Below are 17,118 nucleotides of genomic sequence, written 5' to 3' on the forward strand. Positions count from 1 at the left end.
TGCCAGGCGCGTCCCCGGTAGGGTCCTAATTGTGCTTTTGTAGGTTTCGTGTCTTGTGCCACCAACATTGATGATTATTTTTTCAGAGTCTTCCCCCCTGGTCATCTCTTCCTTCAGGCATGTCTTGGACGGAGGTTTGTTGCCTGATTTGCGTCCTCGGTAAGACGAAACACACACCGAGTTAATCATAGATTTAGATGGAGAGACGGTTGGTTATTCCGTTAATTTGTTATTCAGTTATTATATCTCGGTGAATCACACGGTGACAATTGAGTTTTTCCTCATGTCAGTCCTTGTTATAATACTACTCATGTATCCAACTGTACCGGGGACAGTTGTTGCTTTCAACAAGTCCAATGCGAGCGGCAGGCAGGCAGAGAGAGTGCCCTTGACTAAAACCTCCTGTTATAAAGGCTACAACTCCCCTAACGACTCTTATCTATAGGTTGCAATCTCAAAACATCTATATAATATCTGGACTAGGCAGGCTTTTGTGGTCAAAATATTTGTTGAATAATGTCTATAAATAAGCAGAAGTTGTTGCCGAAAATAGGCTTCAAAGATTCAACAGTTCAGTCATGGATACTTGGCGACCTTCAACGATAGTTTCAGATTATGCTATGGAATATTGGGAGTGTTATATTCTACATCAAATCTACAAAATGTGCCAATTTAAAGAAAGTCTATTTCTAGATTAATTTTTTGGAGTAATAACCCAAGGTCCTCACCTATTGTTGCATTATTCCTTATCCGAAAATTCACAAAAATCACAAAATCCGCCAGACCCCCCCCAATTTTTTAAAACACATTTCCTAAACATGGAAGTTGACCCCAATAATGATCTAAATGACTAAATGCGCGCGACGCGTGCTTTGGAATATTCCATCAATTTGCGATGATGTCTTCCTGGAGGCGAATGAGATGTGATGTGAGGTTGTTTTTCAGGGAACATTAAGGATCTGTTGCTTCTCCAACCAGAAGTATCCTCCCTCCTCCCTCAGCTCAGCCACACCATAGTCAGTCAGACAGACGAGACACAGCCAGCCCAGCCCACCCTGTAAACGCCGACTGAGGCTCGCAACAGACTCGATACATTAACCCTTTCTAGTCTGGTTAATTTGAGCCTTTATGAGAGATTATTTTGTTCTTATAATATACCACTCCTTTAAATATATTCATGATTTCCGTTTATATAATTAGAAAACGTGAATAAAACTAGTATGGGCTTTAAAATGACTGTAGATTCACGCATATCTATTATGGTACTGTATCTGTGTGCCACAATGTAGGCTGAGGACAGGTAGGCTATCCATCGTTACATATATTGATTCCCAATTAGGATAACTAAAACAATGAATTCACCCAGACACACCTACACACACACACATGTATATGAATTCAAAGTCAAATTATTGGGAGATCCATGAAAAAAACATCGTTTATATTACAACTGTTCTTTGTATGGCAACATGTGTGTTTTAGACTGTACAATGTCCTCACGCGGACTCACTCGTGTTCTATAGACCATGCCAAGCACGTTTACCCAACATCAGTGTATCTACCAAAATAATTGCGTTTAACTGGAGCATTTAAATCAGTCATTTGAGCGCAGTAGCCACTTGTATAAAGAAAGACATCTCTCAATATAACATGTGGATTCCTTAGCAATCAGCAGCGATGCTCAGTTCTTCATTGTTCTAGAATGTTCTCTTCCTCTCACTGATGCTCGTTGAATAATATTTTTTTTTTTCATCCTTCATTTACAAGAGACAGATTTTTTAATATATATATATATATATATATATATATATATATATATATATATATATATACATAACTCATCACCCCCAAGTAATCCTTATCAATTTGTGTTGCCTGTTTAAAATAACCAACAATTGCACAAGGTCAGAATAAGGGTTAACACTACCTGTTGTGTCATAACGTTAGGACCACTTTGGAAAGACATGTTTTACAATATCAATGCGTTCATGTGTCATCCATCCTCTTCAAATATGCATCTTAATAACAGGAATATGTTTTATTGACGTACCGCAAATACAAATTCAGTTCAGTTCAATTCAGCTCACACAGTCTGCTTAGGGGTTAACGTCGGTTCAGAGCTATTCTAGGAAAAGATTAGCATATTCATATTTCATAAGCCAGTCTGGTCCAACAGGTGAACAGGTTCAAAAGGAACGGCGTTTGTTGGCATTTTGAAAAGGTGTTTCTTTGGTGACCTAAGATTGCCATCTAGTGGTCATATTGGTTCCCATCATTTTGAAGAGTAATGAAATCCTACTCCCTACATAGTCCACTACCATTTTGGGATGCATACAATTTTTCTTGAATTGAGTCAATAGGAGTTCTGTGGACATAGAGTGAGTCATCTATCCAAACATGTACATTTAAGTAGGTTTGAATATCAATGTCAATATAATACCAGAAATTAAATTATCTTGTGAGCAATTAAAATGATAAGAGAACCACTGTTATGTAATGTTGTACAGTACATTGTTTATAAAAATGTGAGTATAGTACTTGTTACTTTGTATGACAAATTTGAAAGGTAATATTATTTAGTCCTAAACTGTAAATATGAGACTGCGTTAATGAAAAGAGTGACTAACAAAACATTTTTTTTATTTTTGTTATTGTAACAAGTTAAATGAATAACAAAAAAATAGCCCATTCATAATATTGGTTTAACATGTGATCATATCATTTAGGGTTGAAGTTGACACAACAACCTAAAGTGCTCTTGTAGTGACAGCAAATGTATGTACTCGCAAAGTTCTAAGAATCCAAAGCTAGTTGACAAACAGTAGTTCTATCATAAACAGGTCTCTTTTTAGTGATTGATTGATTAGTCCACCTCCTCAATGGTAGGGCCCTGAGAGCTAGCCCCGCCCCCGGCCTCTCTTCCACAGCTCCCCATTGGAGGAGCCCCTCCCGCCCCCCCTGGTAGAGCTTGGATACGATTGGGTTACACACTCTCTCCAGCTCCTTCTGCTGGTACTCAAACTCCTCCTTCTCAGCCTCTCTAACCAGGAGATAGTTTGGTTGCACTTCTCAACAACCTTCTTCTTGTCATCCTCGCCGATCTTCCCTGCCAGGTTTGGATCTTCTACACTACTCTTCATGTTGAATGTGTAGGACTCCAAACCGTTCTTGGCTGCTATCTTCTCCCTCTGGGCATCGTCCTCAGCTTTGTTATTTGTCGGCGTCCTGCACCATCTTCTCAGCGTCCTCTTTGCTGAGCTGCCCCTTGTCGTTGGTGATGGTGATCTTGTTCTCCTTGCCGGTACTTTTATCCACCGCCGACACGTTCAGGATGCCGTTAGCGTCGATGTCGAAGGTCACCTTGACTTGGGGAACTCCTCTAGGAGCGGGAGAGATACCTGTGAGATCAAACTTCCCAAGCAGATTATTGTCCTTGGTCATGGCTCTCTCTCCCTCGTACACCTGGATGAGCACACCTGGCTGGTTGTTAGCATAGGTGGAAAAGATCTGGGTCTGCTTGGTGGGGATGGTGGTGTTACGTTTGATCAGGGCGGTCATGACCCCTCCTGCTGTCTCGATGCCCAGGGACAGAGGAGCCACGTCCAAGAAGAGAAGGTCCTGGACGTTCTTAGAGGTGTCGCTCATCAAGATGGCCGCCTGGACGGCAGCACCATATGCCACCGCTTCATCTGGGTTGATGCTCTTGTTGAGTTCCTTTCCGTTGAAAAGGTTGTGCAAGAGCTTCTGGATCTTAGGGATTTCGTGTGGCGCCACCAACCAGAATGATTTCATGGACCTGGGCCTTGTCCATCTTGGCATCTTTCAAGGCTTTTTCCACAGGGTCCAGGGTTCCCCTGAATAGCTCAGAGTTGAGTTATTCAAACCGAGCCCTGGTGATGGAGGTGTAGAAGTCGATGCCTTCAAAGAGGGAGTCGATCTCAATGCTGGCCTGGGAACTGGAGGAGAGGGTTCTCTTGGCCCTCACACAGGCTGTTCTCAGCCTTCTCACTGCCCTCTTGTTCTGGCTGATGTCCTTCTTGTTCTTCCTCTTGAACTCCTCCGCAAAGTGGTTGACCAGGCGGTTGTCAAAATCCTCCACTCCCAGGTGTGTGTCGTCATTCACGTTGAATATCCCGTCCTCGATGGGCAGGATGGAGACGTCAAAAGGTGCCTCCGCCGAGATCAAAGATGAGTACATTGCATTCCTCTCTCTTTTCCTTGTCCAAGCCGTAAGCGATAGCCGCCGCTGTGGGCTCATTGATGATCCTCAGGACGTTTAGACCAGAGATCACACCAGCGTCTTTAGTAGCCTGCCTCTGGGAGTCGTTGAAGTAGGCTGGGACTGTGATGACTGCATTGGATACCTTCTGGCCCAGGTAGGCCTCAGCAATCTCCTTCATCTTAACCAGGATCATTGAGGAGATCTCTTCGGAGGTAGAATGCCTTGGTCTCTCCCTTGTACTCCTCCCCGACTTGAGGAGATCTCTTCGGGGGTAGAAGGCCTTGGTCTCTCCCTTGTACTCCTCCCCGACTTGAGATCTCTTCAGGGTAGAAGCCCTTGGTCTCTCCCTTGTACTCCTCCCCGACTTGAGGAGATCTCTTCGGGGGTAGAAGCCCTTGGTCTCTCCCTTGTACTCCTCCCCGACTTGAGAACATCTCTTCGGGGGTAGAAGGCTTTGGTCTCTCCCTTGTACTGCACCTGGACTTTGGGCTTCCCACCATCGTTGGTCACCTAGAAGGGTGAGAACAACAAGGTCATCTATTGATATACCCAAACTTTTCAAGTACATTTTTTATGTATGTAACCCTGTGTGTATGTAACCCTGTATGTATATGTATGCATGTATGCATGTATGTATGTATGTATGTATAGTTGAAGTCAGAAGTTTACATACACCTTAGCCAAATACATTTAAACTCAGTTTTTCACAATTCCTGACATTTAATCCTAGTAAAAATTCCCTGTCTTAGGTCAGTTAGGATCACCACTTTATTTTAAGATTATGAAATGTCAGAATAATAGTAGAGAGAATGATTTATTTAAGCTTTTATTTTCTTTCTTCACATTCCCAGTGGGTCAGAAGTTTACACACACTAAATTAGTATGTGGTAGCATTGCCTTTAAATTGTTTAACTTTGGTCAAATGTTTCTGGCAGCCTTCCACAAGCTTCCCACAATAAGTTGGGTGAATTTTGGCCCATTCCTCCTGACAGAGCTGGTGTAACTGAGTCAGGTTTGTAGGCCTCCTTGCTCGGACAAGCTTTTTCAGTTCTGACCACAAATTTTCTATAGTATTGAGGTCAGGGCTTTGTGATGGCCACTCCAATACCTTGACTTTGTTGTCCTTAATCCATTTTGCCACAACGTTGGAAGTATGCTTGGGGTCATTGTCCATTTGGAAGACTCATTTGCGACCAGCTTTAACTTCCTGACTGATGTCTTGAGATGTTGCTTCAATATATCCACATAATTTTCCCACCTCATGATGCCATCTATTTTGTGAAGTGCACCAGTCCCTCCTGCAGCAAAGCACCCCCACAGCATGATGCTGCCACCCCCGTGCTTCACGGTTGGGATGGTGTTCTTCGGCTAACAATGGTCATTCTGGCCAAACAGTTATATTTTTGTTTCATCAGACCAAAGGACATTTCTCCAAAAAGTATGATCTTTGTCCCCATGTGCAGTTGCAAACTGTAGTCTGGCTTTTTAATGTTTTGTTTTGGAGTAATGGCTTCTTCCTTGCTGAGTGGCCTTTCAGGCTATGTCGAAATAGGACTTGTTTTACTGTGGATATAGATACTCTTGTACCTGTTTCCTCCATCTTCACAAGGTCCTTTGTTGTTGTTATGGGATTGATTTGCACCAAAGTACGTTAATCTCTAGGAGATAGAGCGGTATGACGCCTGTGTGGTCCCATGGTGTTCATACTTGCATACTATTGTTTGTACAGATGAAAGTGGTTCCTTCAGGCATTTGGAAATTGCTCCCAAGGATGAACTAGACTTGTGGAGGTCTACAATCAATTTTTCTGAGGTCTTGGCTGATTTCTTTTGATTTCTCCATGATGTCAAGCAAAGAGGCAGTGAGTTTGAAGGTAGGCCTTGAAAAACATCCACAGGCACACCTCCAATTGACTCAAATGAATTCAATTAGCCTACCAGAAGCTTCTAAAGCCATGACATAATTTTCTGGAATTGTTCAAGCTGTTTAAAGGCACAGTCAACTTAGTGTATGTAAACTTCTGACCCACTGGAAATGTGATACAGTGAATTATAAGTTAAATAATCTGTCTGTAAATAATTGTTGGAAAAATGACTTGTGTCATGCACCAAGTAGATGTCCTAACCAACTTGCCAAAACTATAGTTTGTTAACAAGACATTTGTGGAGTGGTTGAAAAACACGTTTAATTGATTCCAACCTAAATGTATGTAAACTTCCGACTTTAACTGTATGTGTGTATGTAACCCTGTATATATGTAACCCTGTATATATGTAACCCTGTATATATGTAACCCTGTATATATGTAACCCTGTATATATGTAACCCTGTATATATGTAACCCTGTATATATGTAACCCTGTATATATGTAACCCTGTATATATGTAACCCTGTATATATGTAACCCTGTATATATGTAACCCTGTATATATGTAACCCTGTATATATGTAACCCTGTATGTGTTTTAGTTTTTATTTGTTTGTGATGTTTCCATTTGTTGAAGTATTAGTGCTTTATTGTAATAAATTAGAGCTTGTATTCTTAAAAATGGTAAATACATTAATAATTCATGTAAAATGTACTTAGAAAGGCCACAGCTTCATGTCTGAAATCAGGCTTATTGCATCAAACACAGTGTTGGTGGGGTTCATGGCCACCTGCATTGAAATGAATTACAATTAAATGTTAGTTTGGGTAAACAAAACAATACATGCATCCACAAGATTTGATCAACATTTGATCCCAGAGACTATCACATGGAAGCATTTATTAAAACATAAACAGTCAGACAGACAGAAGTGGGACCTACCTGGTTCTTTGCTGCGTCATCGATGATCTCCACCTTGCCATGCTGGAACACCCCCACACAGGAGTATGTGATGCCCAGGTCAATGCCAATGGATACTCCCTTTGCTGAAGACATCTTGGTTTATTTTATTTTATTTTTTAAGTTCCTGCATGAGTAGGATTAGGAACATAACTTACATAATGCATATGTACGTTAACTGTTTAGGCATTATCTAAAAACTGCCACAGTATCAGCATCGTAGCGTTATAGAATAACCGTACTTATAGTGATTGACAGCTTGTTCTTCTCTTGAGATATTGAAGGATCTCGGATGAGTCCTGAGTATTTTCACCCCGTTTGGGCCTTGCTTCTGAGTCGTGTGGTTACCCCAAAAGGTATGGCTCAACTGAGAGAGATCCATGGCTTTAAATACTAAAAGCACCTTTCTAGAGTGATCGCACATCTTCTGTGACAGTTTGTGACACATCCGGTAATATTAGTAACTGCAGCCAGGGGGCGCTGTTGGAAAGTCAGTAATATTAGTAACTGCAGCCAGTGGGCGCTCTGGGAAAGCCGGTGAATATTCTAGGCCCCATCGACGCAACCCGACACCGAACCAGTAGCGCTGAACACTGGGCGGACAGTCCACACGCTGGACTGTTTGAATAGGAAAAAAAAGCGGTACAACTAGGCAGGTTCAGGAACGCGTGCAAAAGATGCCTGACTGGCATCATGAAAAAGGTACAGTGAGCTTCAAAAGTTTTGGGACAGTGAACAGCACTTTGGGTTTGAAATGATACAATGGGGATGAGCTCCAAGTACAGACTGTCAGCATTAATCTGAGGGTATTTTGATCCATATTGTCTGAACCGTTGAGAAATTACATCACTTTCTGTACATAGTCCCTTCCATTTTAGAGGAACAAAAGTACTGGGACAAATTCACCTACATGTGTATTGAAGTAGTTTAATGTTCCATTCTTATTTACAATAAAAGTGACTCCAAAATGACACAATATATTATTTACAATTAATTTATATTGGGCACAAAATTATAAACACAAAACAAAATAAACAGCAAATGTATCCAACAAGTTTGTACAGGGACAAAATACTACTATTTTACTTTTGTATCCACCCGATATGAATGAAAATACCCTCAATTTAAAGCTGACAGTCTGCAGTTTAACCTCATAGTCATTGTATCATTTCAAACCTAAATCACAATGTACAGAGTCAAATAACAACAACAAAACTGTCACTGTTCCAATACTTTTGGAGCTCACTGTATGTAAAAAAACAACAACGTCAACTATTGTCAGGTGGACTTCTCAGGCCTCTCTTGATCTCATTCACTCAACTCACTCACCTCACTCACTCACTCACTCACTCACTCACTCACTCACTCACTCACTCACTCACTCACTCACTCACTCACTCACTCACTCACTCACTCACTCACTCACTCACTCACTCACTCACTCACTCAGCAAATCAGTCTACAAACAAATTGTATGTTTTTATTTAGTATTTAGAGTTTATTGCTGATATCTAATAGATACCACAGTCACAAGAGAAGTATAAATCCTCTACTTGATCAAAAAAGGACATGGAAGCAGAAATAGTCTAAGGCGAACATATGAAGTGTACCTTATCACACGTTGACATATAACTTATTTAACAATGAACAGAAGCAGAAAAGACCTGATTATATATAGTAGGTCACTGTAGGCCAACAGACTAATACCTCTTCTAGAACTTGAAAATAACCTCAAATCTAAAATCTTGGAATTTTTCAAATATATGAACTCTTAATCAAATTAGTTGAACTGAATGTTGAAGGTCACCTGATAGGCAAATAGCTCAGAAGGCATATTCACACTCTGACATTAAATGGCAGGTATGTATGCAGATACCAGTCAGCGAGTTTCATCAAGGCCTTGTTTCAGTTATGAAACACTTGTCAAATACTGTATATCAGACATTAAAAAAAAAGAGCTCACAACACCAATTCTGGCTCATGGAATGTACTTTATTTAAGATGTCAGTGCGCTGACAATGTGTGTGTTCTTGTGTGTGTGTGTGTGGAAACATATCCCTCTCATTCTCCTCTCTAACTGTACGGCCAATAATTTGGCGCCACCATATGACTTTCAGGAGCAGATAAAACTACAGTACATTGACAATTAACCATGAATAAACGTCAGTGGTGGCTGGTGGGAGGAGCTATAAGAGGGCGGGATCATCACGGAGTCTAATGTGATTACCATATGTTTTATGTGTTTTATACCGTTACATCTATTCCGTTCCAACCATTACAATAAGCCCCTCCTCCTATAGCTCCTCCCACCAGCCGCCACTAATAAACATTGTGATTTAGCAACAATTAATGAATCATTTTTTAAGATAAAATCATGCAAACAGAGTATTTTAAAATATATAACTGACGATTTTTTTTGTTTATGGTTACTTCTCTTGGAGTACGTCCCAAATGGAACCTTTTACTCTAGTTGGTGCACTACTTTTGACCCTGGCCTATAGGGCTCTGGTCTAAAGAAGTGCACTATATAAGGAATAGGGTGCCATTTGGAACATACATATTGGTTTCTGCTCTTGTTTCATATGATTGAAATGCATGAATTTAGTCATATACCTAACAGACAAGTTAGATATTATGTTATTATTATTATGCCCGACAGTGTTAATAATACAGTTTAGATTCGGCATAAAAGCAAAATAATTATTCTTCCCTTTTGTAACAATTTAGAAAATAAAATAGAGAATTAATCTTGTTTTTTTTTTCTCTCCCTCAGATGTTGGTTGCAGGTCACCGCATTGTCCATTCCTGTCAATACCTTGGAGCACAGACAATAGATATTTCATTAAAAACAATCATATAACTACAGTGGGATTTATTATTAAAAAATCACACACAAAAGGAAGCCAATATCCATGCCATACAGAACCATAAATATAATATGATTTGTCCTGTCCCACAAGATGTTTCATGTCCCTTTCACAGAACCCCTAAACTACTACCCTTAAAACTACTACCCCTAAACTACTACCCCCAAACTACTACCCCTAAACTACTACCCTTAAAACTACTACCCCTAAACTACTACCCCCAAACTACTACCCCTAAAACTACTACCCCTAAAACTACTACCCCCAAACTACTACCACTAAAACTACTACCACTAAAACTACTACCCCTAAAACTACTACCACTAAAACTACTACCCCTAAAACTACTACCCCTAAAACTACTACCCCTAAAACTACTACCCCTAAAACTACTACCACTAAAACTACTACCCCTAAAACTACTCAATCAACAAAAGAAAAAAATCAAGAAAAACCCAGATCACTCCTACTTGACTGATTTCCCCAACAGCCAATCACCACAGTAGAAAGGAAGGCGGGAATTCTACCCACCCCCACTTAAAATAGCCTCACCTGTCAGCGTAATTACAGAGGAAACCATTATCTGAAATGTTTGAGAGAGTTTTTTTTTTTTAAAAGCTGACCTGGTTCTTTTTGCGTGGCTTAACCTGTTGTGTATCACAGGGTTCTTCTGTATGTCAGCCAGTCAGTGGTTCTTTACCGTTTCTATATCAAATTCCTTATTTCCATGAATGTGTCAATGATTATAGGAGTTGTCCTTTCCTTTTCACCAAATACTTGATCCTTTATATATTGGTTTCTATTCCTTTGTTTGTAGTCATATCCTAATGGTTTAGTTTGCCTTTGACAGTCACTCCAACCCTATCCCAGAGCTATTTTCCCAGCAGCAGGTACCCTTGTAGTTAAGAGCGTTGGACTAGTAACTGAAAGGTCGCTGGTTCGAATCCCCGAGCTGACTAGGAGAAATGTAACAGGGAGGGAATAAGTAAGGTGTGTGTGTGTGTGTGCGCCAACATTTCTCCATACCTGTAGTAGTTGGGTTTGAAGGGGCCGTTCTTGTTCAGACCCATGTACTTCGCCTGCTCATCAGACAACTCTGTCAGGTGGGCGTCAAAATTGGACAGATGCAAGCTGGCCACATACTCATCTGAAACACATGGGTGGCTTTGTGACGCGGTAGATCAAATGTTATTTGTCACATGCGCCGAATACAACAGGTGTAGGTAGACCTTTCAGTGAAATGATTACTGAGATGGATTTACAACAAGAGTAAATGGGTGTTTCCCAAAAATGGTACCCTACTCCCTATGTAGTGCACAACATCTGACCAGGGCCGATATGGTCGTAGTGCACTACATAATGAATAGGGAGCCATTTGGGACACAGAAACACTTCTGTTTGGAAAATGCAGTTTTATGGTAAAAAGCTTGAGGTTGTGACATTGAACCACACAACAAACTGAGCATTGAAAACTGTGAGTGGTTTCTATTCATCGAGATTTGATATCTACAGTGTTTATTATGATTTGATATCTAACTATTAAGATTTGATATCTAGTGTTTATTAAGATTTGATATCTACACTATTAAGATTTGATATCTACACTATTAAGATTTGATATCTACAGTGTTTATTATGATTTGATATCTACAGTGTTTATTATGATTTGATATCTACAGTGTTTATTATGATTTGACATCTACAGTATTTATTATGATTTGATATCTACAGTGTTTATTAAGATTTGATATCTACACTATTAAGATTTGATATCTACAGTGTTTATTATGATTTGACATCTACAGTGTTTATTATGATTTGACATCTACAGTATTTATTAAGTTTTTAATCAATAAGGCTCAGTTCAATCCAAATGGCACCCTATTCCCTATTTAGTGCACTACTTTTAATCAAAGCCCTATGGGTCATGGTCAAAAGTAGGGCACTATATAGGGAATAGGGTGCCATGGTCTTACCCATCTTCTTAGGCAGCAGATAGACATCCTGTTTGTAGCGTCCCTCAGGAGCATTGAACAGCTCAATCAGAGCCAGGGCCTGCAGAGAGACACAGACCACCACAGAGTCTCAACGCTGCCAACATCCCATTCTCACAAAGCTCAGGTAGCAGCAGAACAACAGGAGAACAGAGTAGCTCTAGTCTCGTCTTCAGCAAACCGCCAACAATTGAAGTAGGACTAGTACCACGTCTGTAATGCATGCAGCCCGGTATTTCTAATGTCAATGAATGACTCTAAATAAACTAGTATGTGTACATCTGGGGAAAAGCAATTGAAAACCGGTGAAAGTTAAATTGTGATGATACAATGCATCTAACTGTTGTATTTCTATGTGTCAATGTTCTGATTGGATCGGTCTCTATGTAAATAAACAATGTCAATATGTCTCACCTGAGTAGTGGCTGTGATACAGGACAATATGTCTCACCTGAGTAGTGGCTGTGATAGACAGGACAATATGTCTCACCTGAGTAGTGGCTGTGATAGACAGGACAATATGTCTCACCTGAGTAGTGGCTGTGATACAGGACAATATGTCTCACCTGAGTAGTGGCTGTGATAGACAGGACAATATGTCTCACCTGAGTAGTGGCTGTGATAGACAGGACAATATGTCTCACCTGAGTAGTGGCTGTGATAGACAGGACAATATGTCTCACCTGAGTAGTGGCTGTGATAGACAGGACAATATGTCTCACCTGAGTAGTGGCTGTGATAGACAGGACAATATGTCTCACCTGAGTAGTGGCTGTGATAGACAGGACAATATGTCTCACCTGAGTAGTGGCTGTGATAGACAGGACAATATGTCTCACCTGAGTAGTGGCTGTGATGGACAGGACAATATGTCTCACCTGAGTAGTGGCTGTGATACAGGACAATATGTCTCACCTGAGTAGTGGCTGTGATGGACAGGACAATATGTCTCACCTGAGTAGTGGCTGTGATAGACAGGACAAATGTAGGCACTGTAGAACAGCTCAGATTCAAAAGACGACCCTGTAGGAAACACACACACACACACACACACACACACACGAGCTACATCAAAACAGTGGTCAAATGCAAAGCCATTCTCAGGGAAACACTTTTCAAATCAAAACAGAGATTATCAGAGATCATTTGTCGTGTGTGGTTGTAGTGTGCACTCTACTGTGAGGGGATAGTGTGTACTGTGAGGGGATAGTGTGCAAATCAAATCAAATCAAATCAAATTTTATTTGTCACATACACATGGTTAGCAGATGTTAATGCGAGTGTAGCGAAATGCTTGTGCTTCTAGTTCCGACAATGCAGTAATAACAAGTAATCTAACTAACAATTCCAAAACTACTGTCTTGTACACAGTGTAAGGGGATAAAGAATATGTACATAAGGATATATGAATGAGTGATGGTACAGAGCAGCATAGGCAAGATACAGTAGATGGTATCGGGTACAGTATGTACAAATGAGATGAGTATGTAAACAAAGTGGCATAGTATAGTATAAAGTGGCTAGTGATACATGTATTACATAAGGATACCGTCGATGATATAGAGTACAGTATATACGTATGCATATGAGATGAATAATGTAGGGTAAGTAACATTTATATAAGGTAACATTGTTTAAAGTGGCTAGTGATATATTTACATCATTTCCCATCAATTCCCATTATTAAAGTGGCTGGAGTTGAGTCAGTGTCAGTGTGTTGGCAGCAGCCACTCAGTGTTAGTGGTGGCTGTTTAACAGTCTGATGGCCTTGAGATAGAAGCTGTTTTTCAGTCTCTCGGTCCCAGCTTTGATGCACCTGTACTGACCTCGCCTTCTGGATGATAGCGGGGTGAACAGGCAGTGGCTCGGGTGGTTGATGTCCTTGATGATCTTTATGGCCTTCCTGTGACATCGGGTGGTGTAGGTGTCCTGGAGGGCAGGTAGTTTGCCCCCGGTGATGCGTTGTGCAGACCTCACTACCCTCTGGAGAGCCTTACGGTTGAGGGCGGTGCAGTTGCCATACCAGGCGGTGATACAGCCCGCCAGGATGCTCTCGATTGTGCATCTGTAGAAGTTTGTGAGTGCTTTTGGTGACAAGCCAAATTTCTTCAGCCTCCTGAGGTTGAAGAGGCGCTGCTGCGCCTTCTTCACGATGCTGTCTGTGTGAGTGGACCAATTCAGTTTGTCTGTGATGTGTATGCCGAGGAACTTAAAACTTGCTACCCTCTCCACTACTGTTCCATCGATGTGGATAGGGGGGTGTTCCCTCTGCTGTTTCCTGAAGTCCACAATCATCTCCTTAGTTTTGTTGACGTTGAGTGTGAGGTTGTTTTCCTGACACCACACTCCGAGGGCCCTCACCTCCTCCCTGTAGGCCGTCTCATCGTTGTTGGTAATCAAGCCTACCACTGTTGTGTCGTCCGCAAACTTGATGATTGAGTTGGAGGCGTGCGTGGCCACGCAGTCGTGGGTGAACAGGGAGTACAGGAGAGGGCTCAGAACGCAACCTTGTGGGGCCCCAGTGTTGAGGATCAGCGGGGAGGAGATGTTGTTGCCTACCCTCACCACCTGGGGGCGGCCCGTCAGGAAGTCCAGTACCCAGTTGCACAGGGCGGGGTCGAGACCCAGGGTCTCGAGCTTGATGACGAGCTTGGAGGGTACTATGGTGTTGAATGCCGAGCTGTAGTCGATGAACAGCATTCTCACATAGGTATTCCTCTTGTCCAGATGGGTTAGGGCAGTGTGCAGTGTGGTTGAGATTGCATCGTCTGTGGACCTATTTGGGCGGTAAGCAAATTGGAGTGGGTCTAGGGTGTCAGGTAGGGTGGAGGTGATATGGTCCTTGACTAGTCTCTCAAAGCACTTCATGATGACGGATGTGAGTGCTACGGGGCGGTAGTCATTTAGCTCAGTTACCTTAGCTTTCTTGGGAACAGGAACAATGGTGGCCCTCTTGAAGCATGTGGGAACAGCAGACTGGTATAGGGATTGATTGAATATGTCCGTAAACACACCGGCCAGCTGGTCTGCGCATGCTCTGAGGGCGCGGCTGGGGATGCCATCTGGGCCTGCAGCCTTGCGAGGGTTAACACGTTTAAATGTCTTACTCACCTCGGCTGCAGTGAAGGAGAGACCGCATGTTTTCGTTGCAGGCCGTGTCAGTGGCACTGTATTGTCCTCAAAGCGGGCAAAAAAGTTATTTAGTCTGCCTGGGAGCAAGACATCCTGGTCCGTGACTGGGCTGGGTTTCTTCCTGTAGTCCGTGATTGACTGTAGACCCTGCCACATGCCTCTTGTGTCTGAGCCGTTGAATTGAGATTCTACTTTGTCTCTGTACTGGCGCTTAGCTTGTTTGATAGCCTTGCGGAGGGAATAGCTGCACTGTTTGTATTCGGTCATGTTACCAGACACCTTGCCCTGATTAAAAGCAGTGGTTCGCGCTTTCAGTTTCACACGAATGCTGCCATCAATCCACGGTTTCTGGTTAGGGAATGTTTTAATCGTTGCTATGGGAACGACATCTTCAACGCACGTTCTAATGAACTCGCACACCGAATCAGCGTATTCGTCAATGTTGTTATCTGACGCAATACGAAACATCTCCCAGTCCACGTGATGGAAGCAGTCTTGGAGTGTGGAGTCAGCTTGGTCGGACCAGCGTTGGACAGACCTCAGCGTGGGAGCCTCTTGTTTTAGTTTCTGTCTGTAGGCAGGGATCAACAAAATGGAGTCGTGGTCAGCTTTTCCGAAAGGGGGGCGGGGCAGGGCCTTATATGCGTCGCGGAAGTTAGAGTAACAATGGTCCAAGGTCTTTCCTCCCCTGGTTGCGCAGTCGATATGCTGATAAAATTTGGGGAGTCTTGTTTTCAGATTAGCCTTGTTAAAATCCCCAGCTACAATGAATGCAGCCTCCGGATAAATTGTTTCCAGTTTGCAGAGAGTTAAATAAAGTTCGTTCAGAGCCATCGATGTGTCTGCTTGGGGGGGGATATATACGGCTGTGATTATAATCGAAGAGAATTCTCTTGGTAGATAATGCGGTCTACATTTGATTGTGAGGAATTCTAAATCAGGTGAACAGAAGGATTTGAGTTCCTGTATGTTTCTTTCATCGCACCATGTCACGTTAGTCATAAGGCATACGCCCCCGCCCCTCTTTTTACCAGAAAGATGTTTTTTCCTGTCTGCGCGATGCGTGGAGAAACCTGTTGGCTGCACCGCTTCGGATAGCGTCTCTCCAGTAAGCCACGTTTCCGTGAAGCAAAGAACGTTACAGTCTCTGATGTCCCTCTGGAATGCTACCCTTGCTCGGATTTCATCAACCTTGTTGTCAAGAGACTGGACATTGGCAAGAAGAATGCTAGGGAGTGGTGTGCGCTGTGCCCGTCTCCGGAGTCTGACCAGAAGACCGCCTCGTTTCCCTCTCTTTCGGAGTCGTTTTTTTGGGTCGCTGCATAGGATCCACTCCGTTGTCCTGTTTGTAAGGCAGAACACAGGATCCGCGTCGCGAAAAACATATTCTTGGTCGTACTGATGGTGAGTTGATGCTGATCTTATATTCAGTAGTTCTTCTCGACTGTATGTAATGAAACCTAAGATGACCTGGGGTACTAATGTAAGAAATAACACGTAAAAAAACAAAAAACTGCATAGTTTCCTAGGAACGCGAAGCGAGGCGGCCATCTCTGTCGGCGCCGGAAGTCATGCACTCTACTGTGAGGGGGTAGTGTGTACTGTGAGGGGATAGTGTGCACTCTACTGTGATGGGATAGTGTGCACTCTACTGTGAGGGGATAGTGTGTACTCTACTGTGAGGGGATAGTGTGTACTCTACTGTGGGGTGATAGTGTGTACTGTGAGGGGATAGTGTGTATTCACACTATCCCCTCACAGTACACACTATCCCCTCACAGTAGAGTGCACACTATCCCCTCACAGTACACACTACCCCCTCACAGTAGAGTGCACACTATCCCCTCACAGTACACACTATCCCCTCGCAGTACACACTATCCCCTCACAGTAGAGTGCACACTATCCCCTCACAGTAGAGTGCACACTATCCCCTCACAGTACACACTACAGTGCACACTATCCCCTCACAGTACACACTATCCCCTCGCAGTACACACTATCCCCTCACAGTAGAGTGCACACTATCCCCTCACAGTAGAGTGCACACTATCCCCTCACAGTACACACTACC

General features: G+C 42.5%; 2 protein-coding genes and 1 pseudogene across 3 annotated transcripts in view; all 3 read right to left on the reverse strand.

Moving 5' to 3' along the window:
- The window catches only part of LOC139417405 (voltage-gated potassium channel KCNC1-like), a 57,244-nt gene extending 56,176 nt beyond the window's left edge, over positions 1 to 1,068 (reverse strand). The window contains exon 1 of the mRNA XM_071166679.1: positions 1 to 1,068. This exon is cut by the window's left edge and continues 459 nt beyond it. Within this exon, the coding sequence (XP_071022780.1) occupies positions 1 to 189 (189 nt within the window). The 5' untranslated portion in view covers positions 190 to 1,068.
- Positions 1,069 to 2,863: 1,795 nt separating this feature from the next.
- On the reverse strand, positions 2,864 to 7,147 carry LOC139417406 (heat shock 70 kDa protein-like; annotated as a pseudogene).
- Positions 7,148 to 9,022: 1,875 nt separating this feature from the next.
- Positions 9,023 to 17,118, reverse strand: part of LOC139416935 (S-adenosylhomocysteine hydrolase-like protein 1) — a 52,301-nt gene continuing 44,205 nt past the window's right edge. The window contains exons 14-17 of one of the 2 annotated variants that reach the window (XM_071166119.1): positions 12,867 to 12,935; positions 11,895 to 11,973; positions 10,945 to 11,065; positions 9,023 to 9,866 (exon numbers count right to left, since the gene is read on the reverse strand). In XM_071166119.1, coding sequence (XP_071022220.1) covers positions 9,860 to 9,866; positions 10,945 to 11,065; positions 11,895 to 11,973; positions 12,867 to 12,935 — 276 coding nt within the window. In that variant the 3' untranslated portion in view covers positions 9,023 to 9,859. The remainder of the gene's footprint in view (positions 9,867 to 10,944; positions 11,066 to 11,894; positions 11,974 to 12,866; positions 12,936 to 17,118) is intronic. The other variant, XM_071166120.1, reaches the window with a different exon arrangement.

The sequence above is a fragment of the Oncorhynchus clarkii genome, chromosome 9 (assembly GCF_045791955.1).
Source record: "Oncorhynchus clarkii lewisi isolate Uvic-CL-2024 chromosome 9, UVic_Ocla_1.0, whole genome shotgun sequence".
NCBI lineage: Eukaryota > Metazoa > Chordata > Actinopteri > Salmoniformes > Salmonidae > Oncorhynchus > Oncorhynchus clarkii.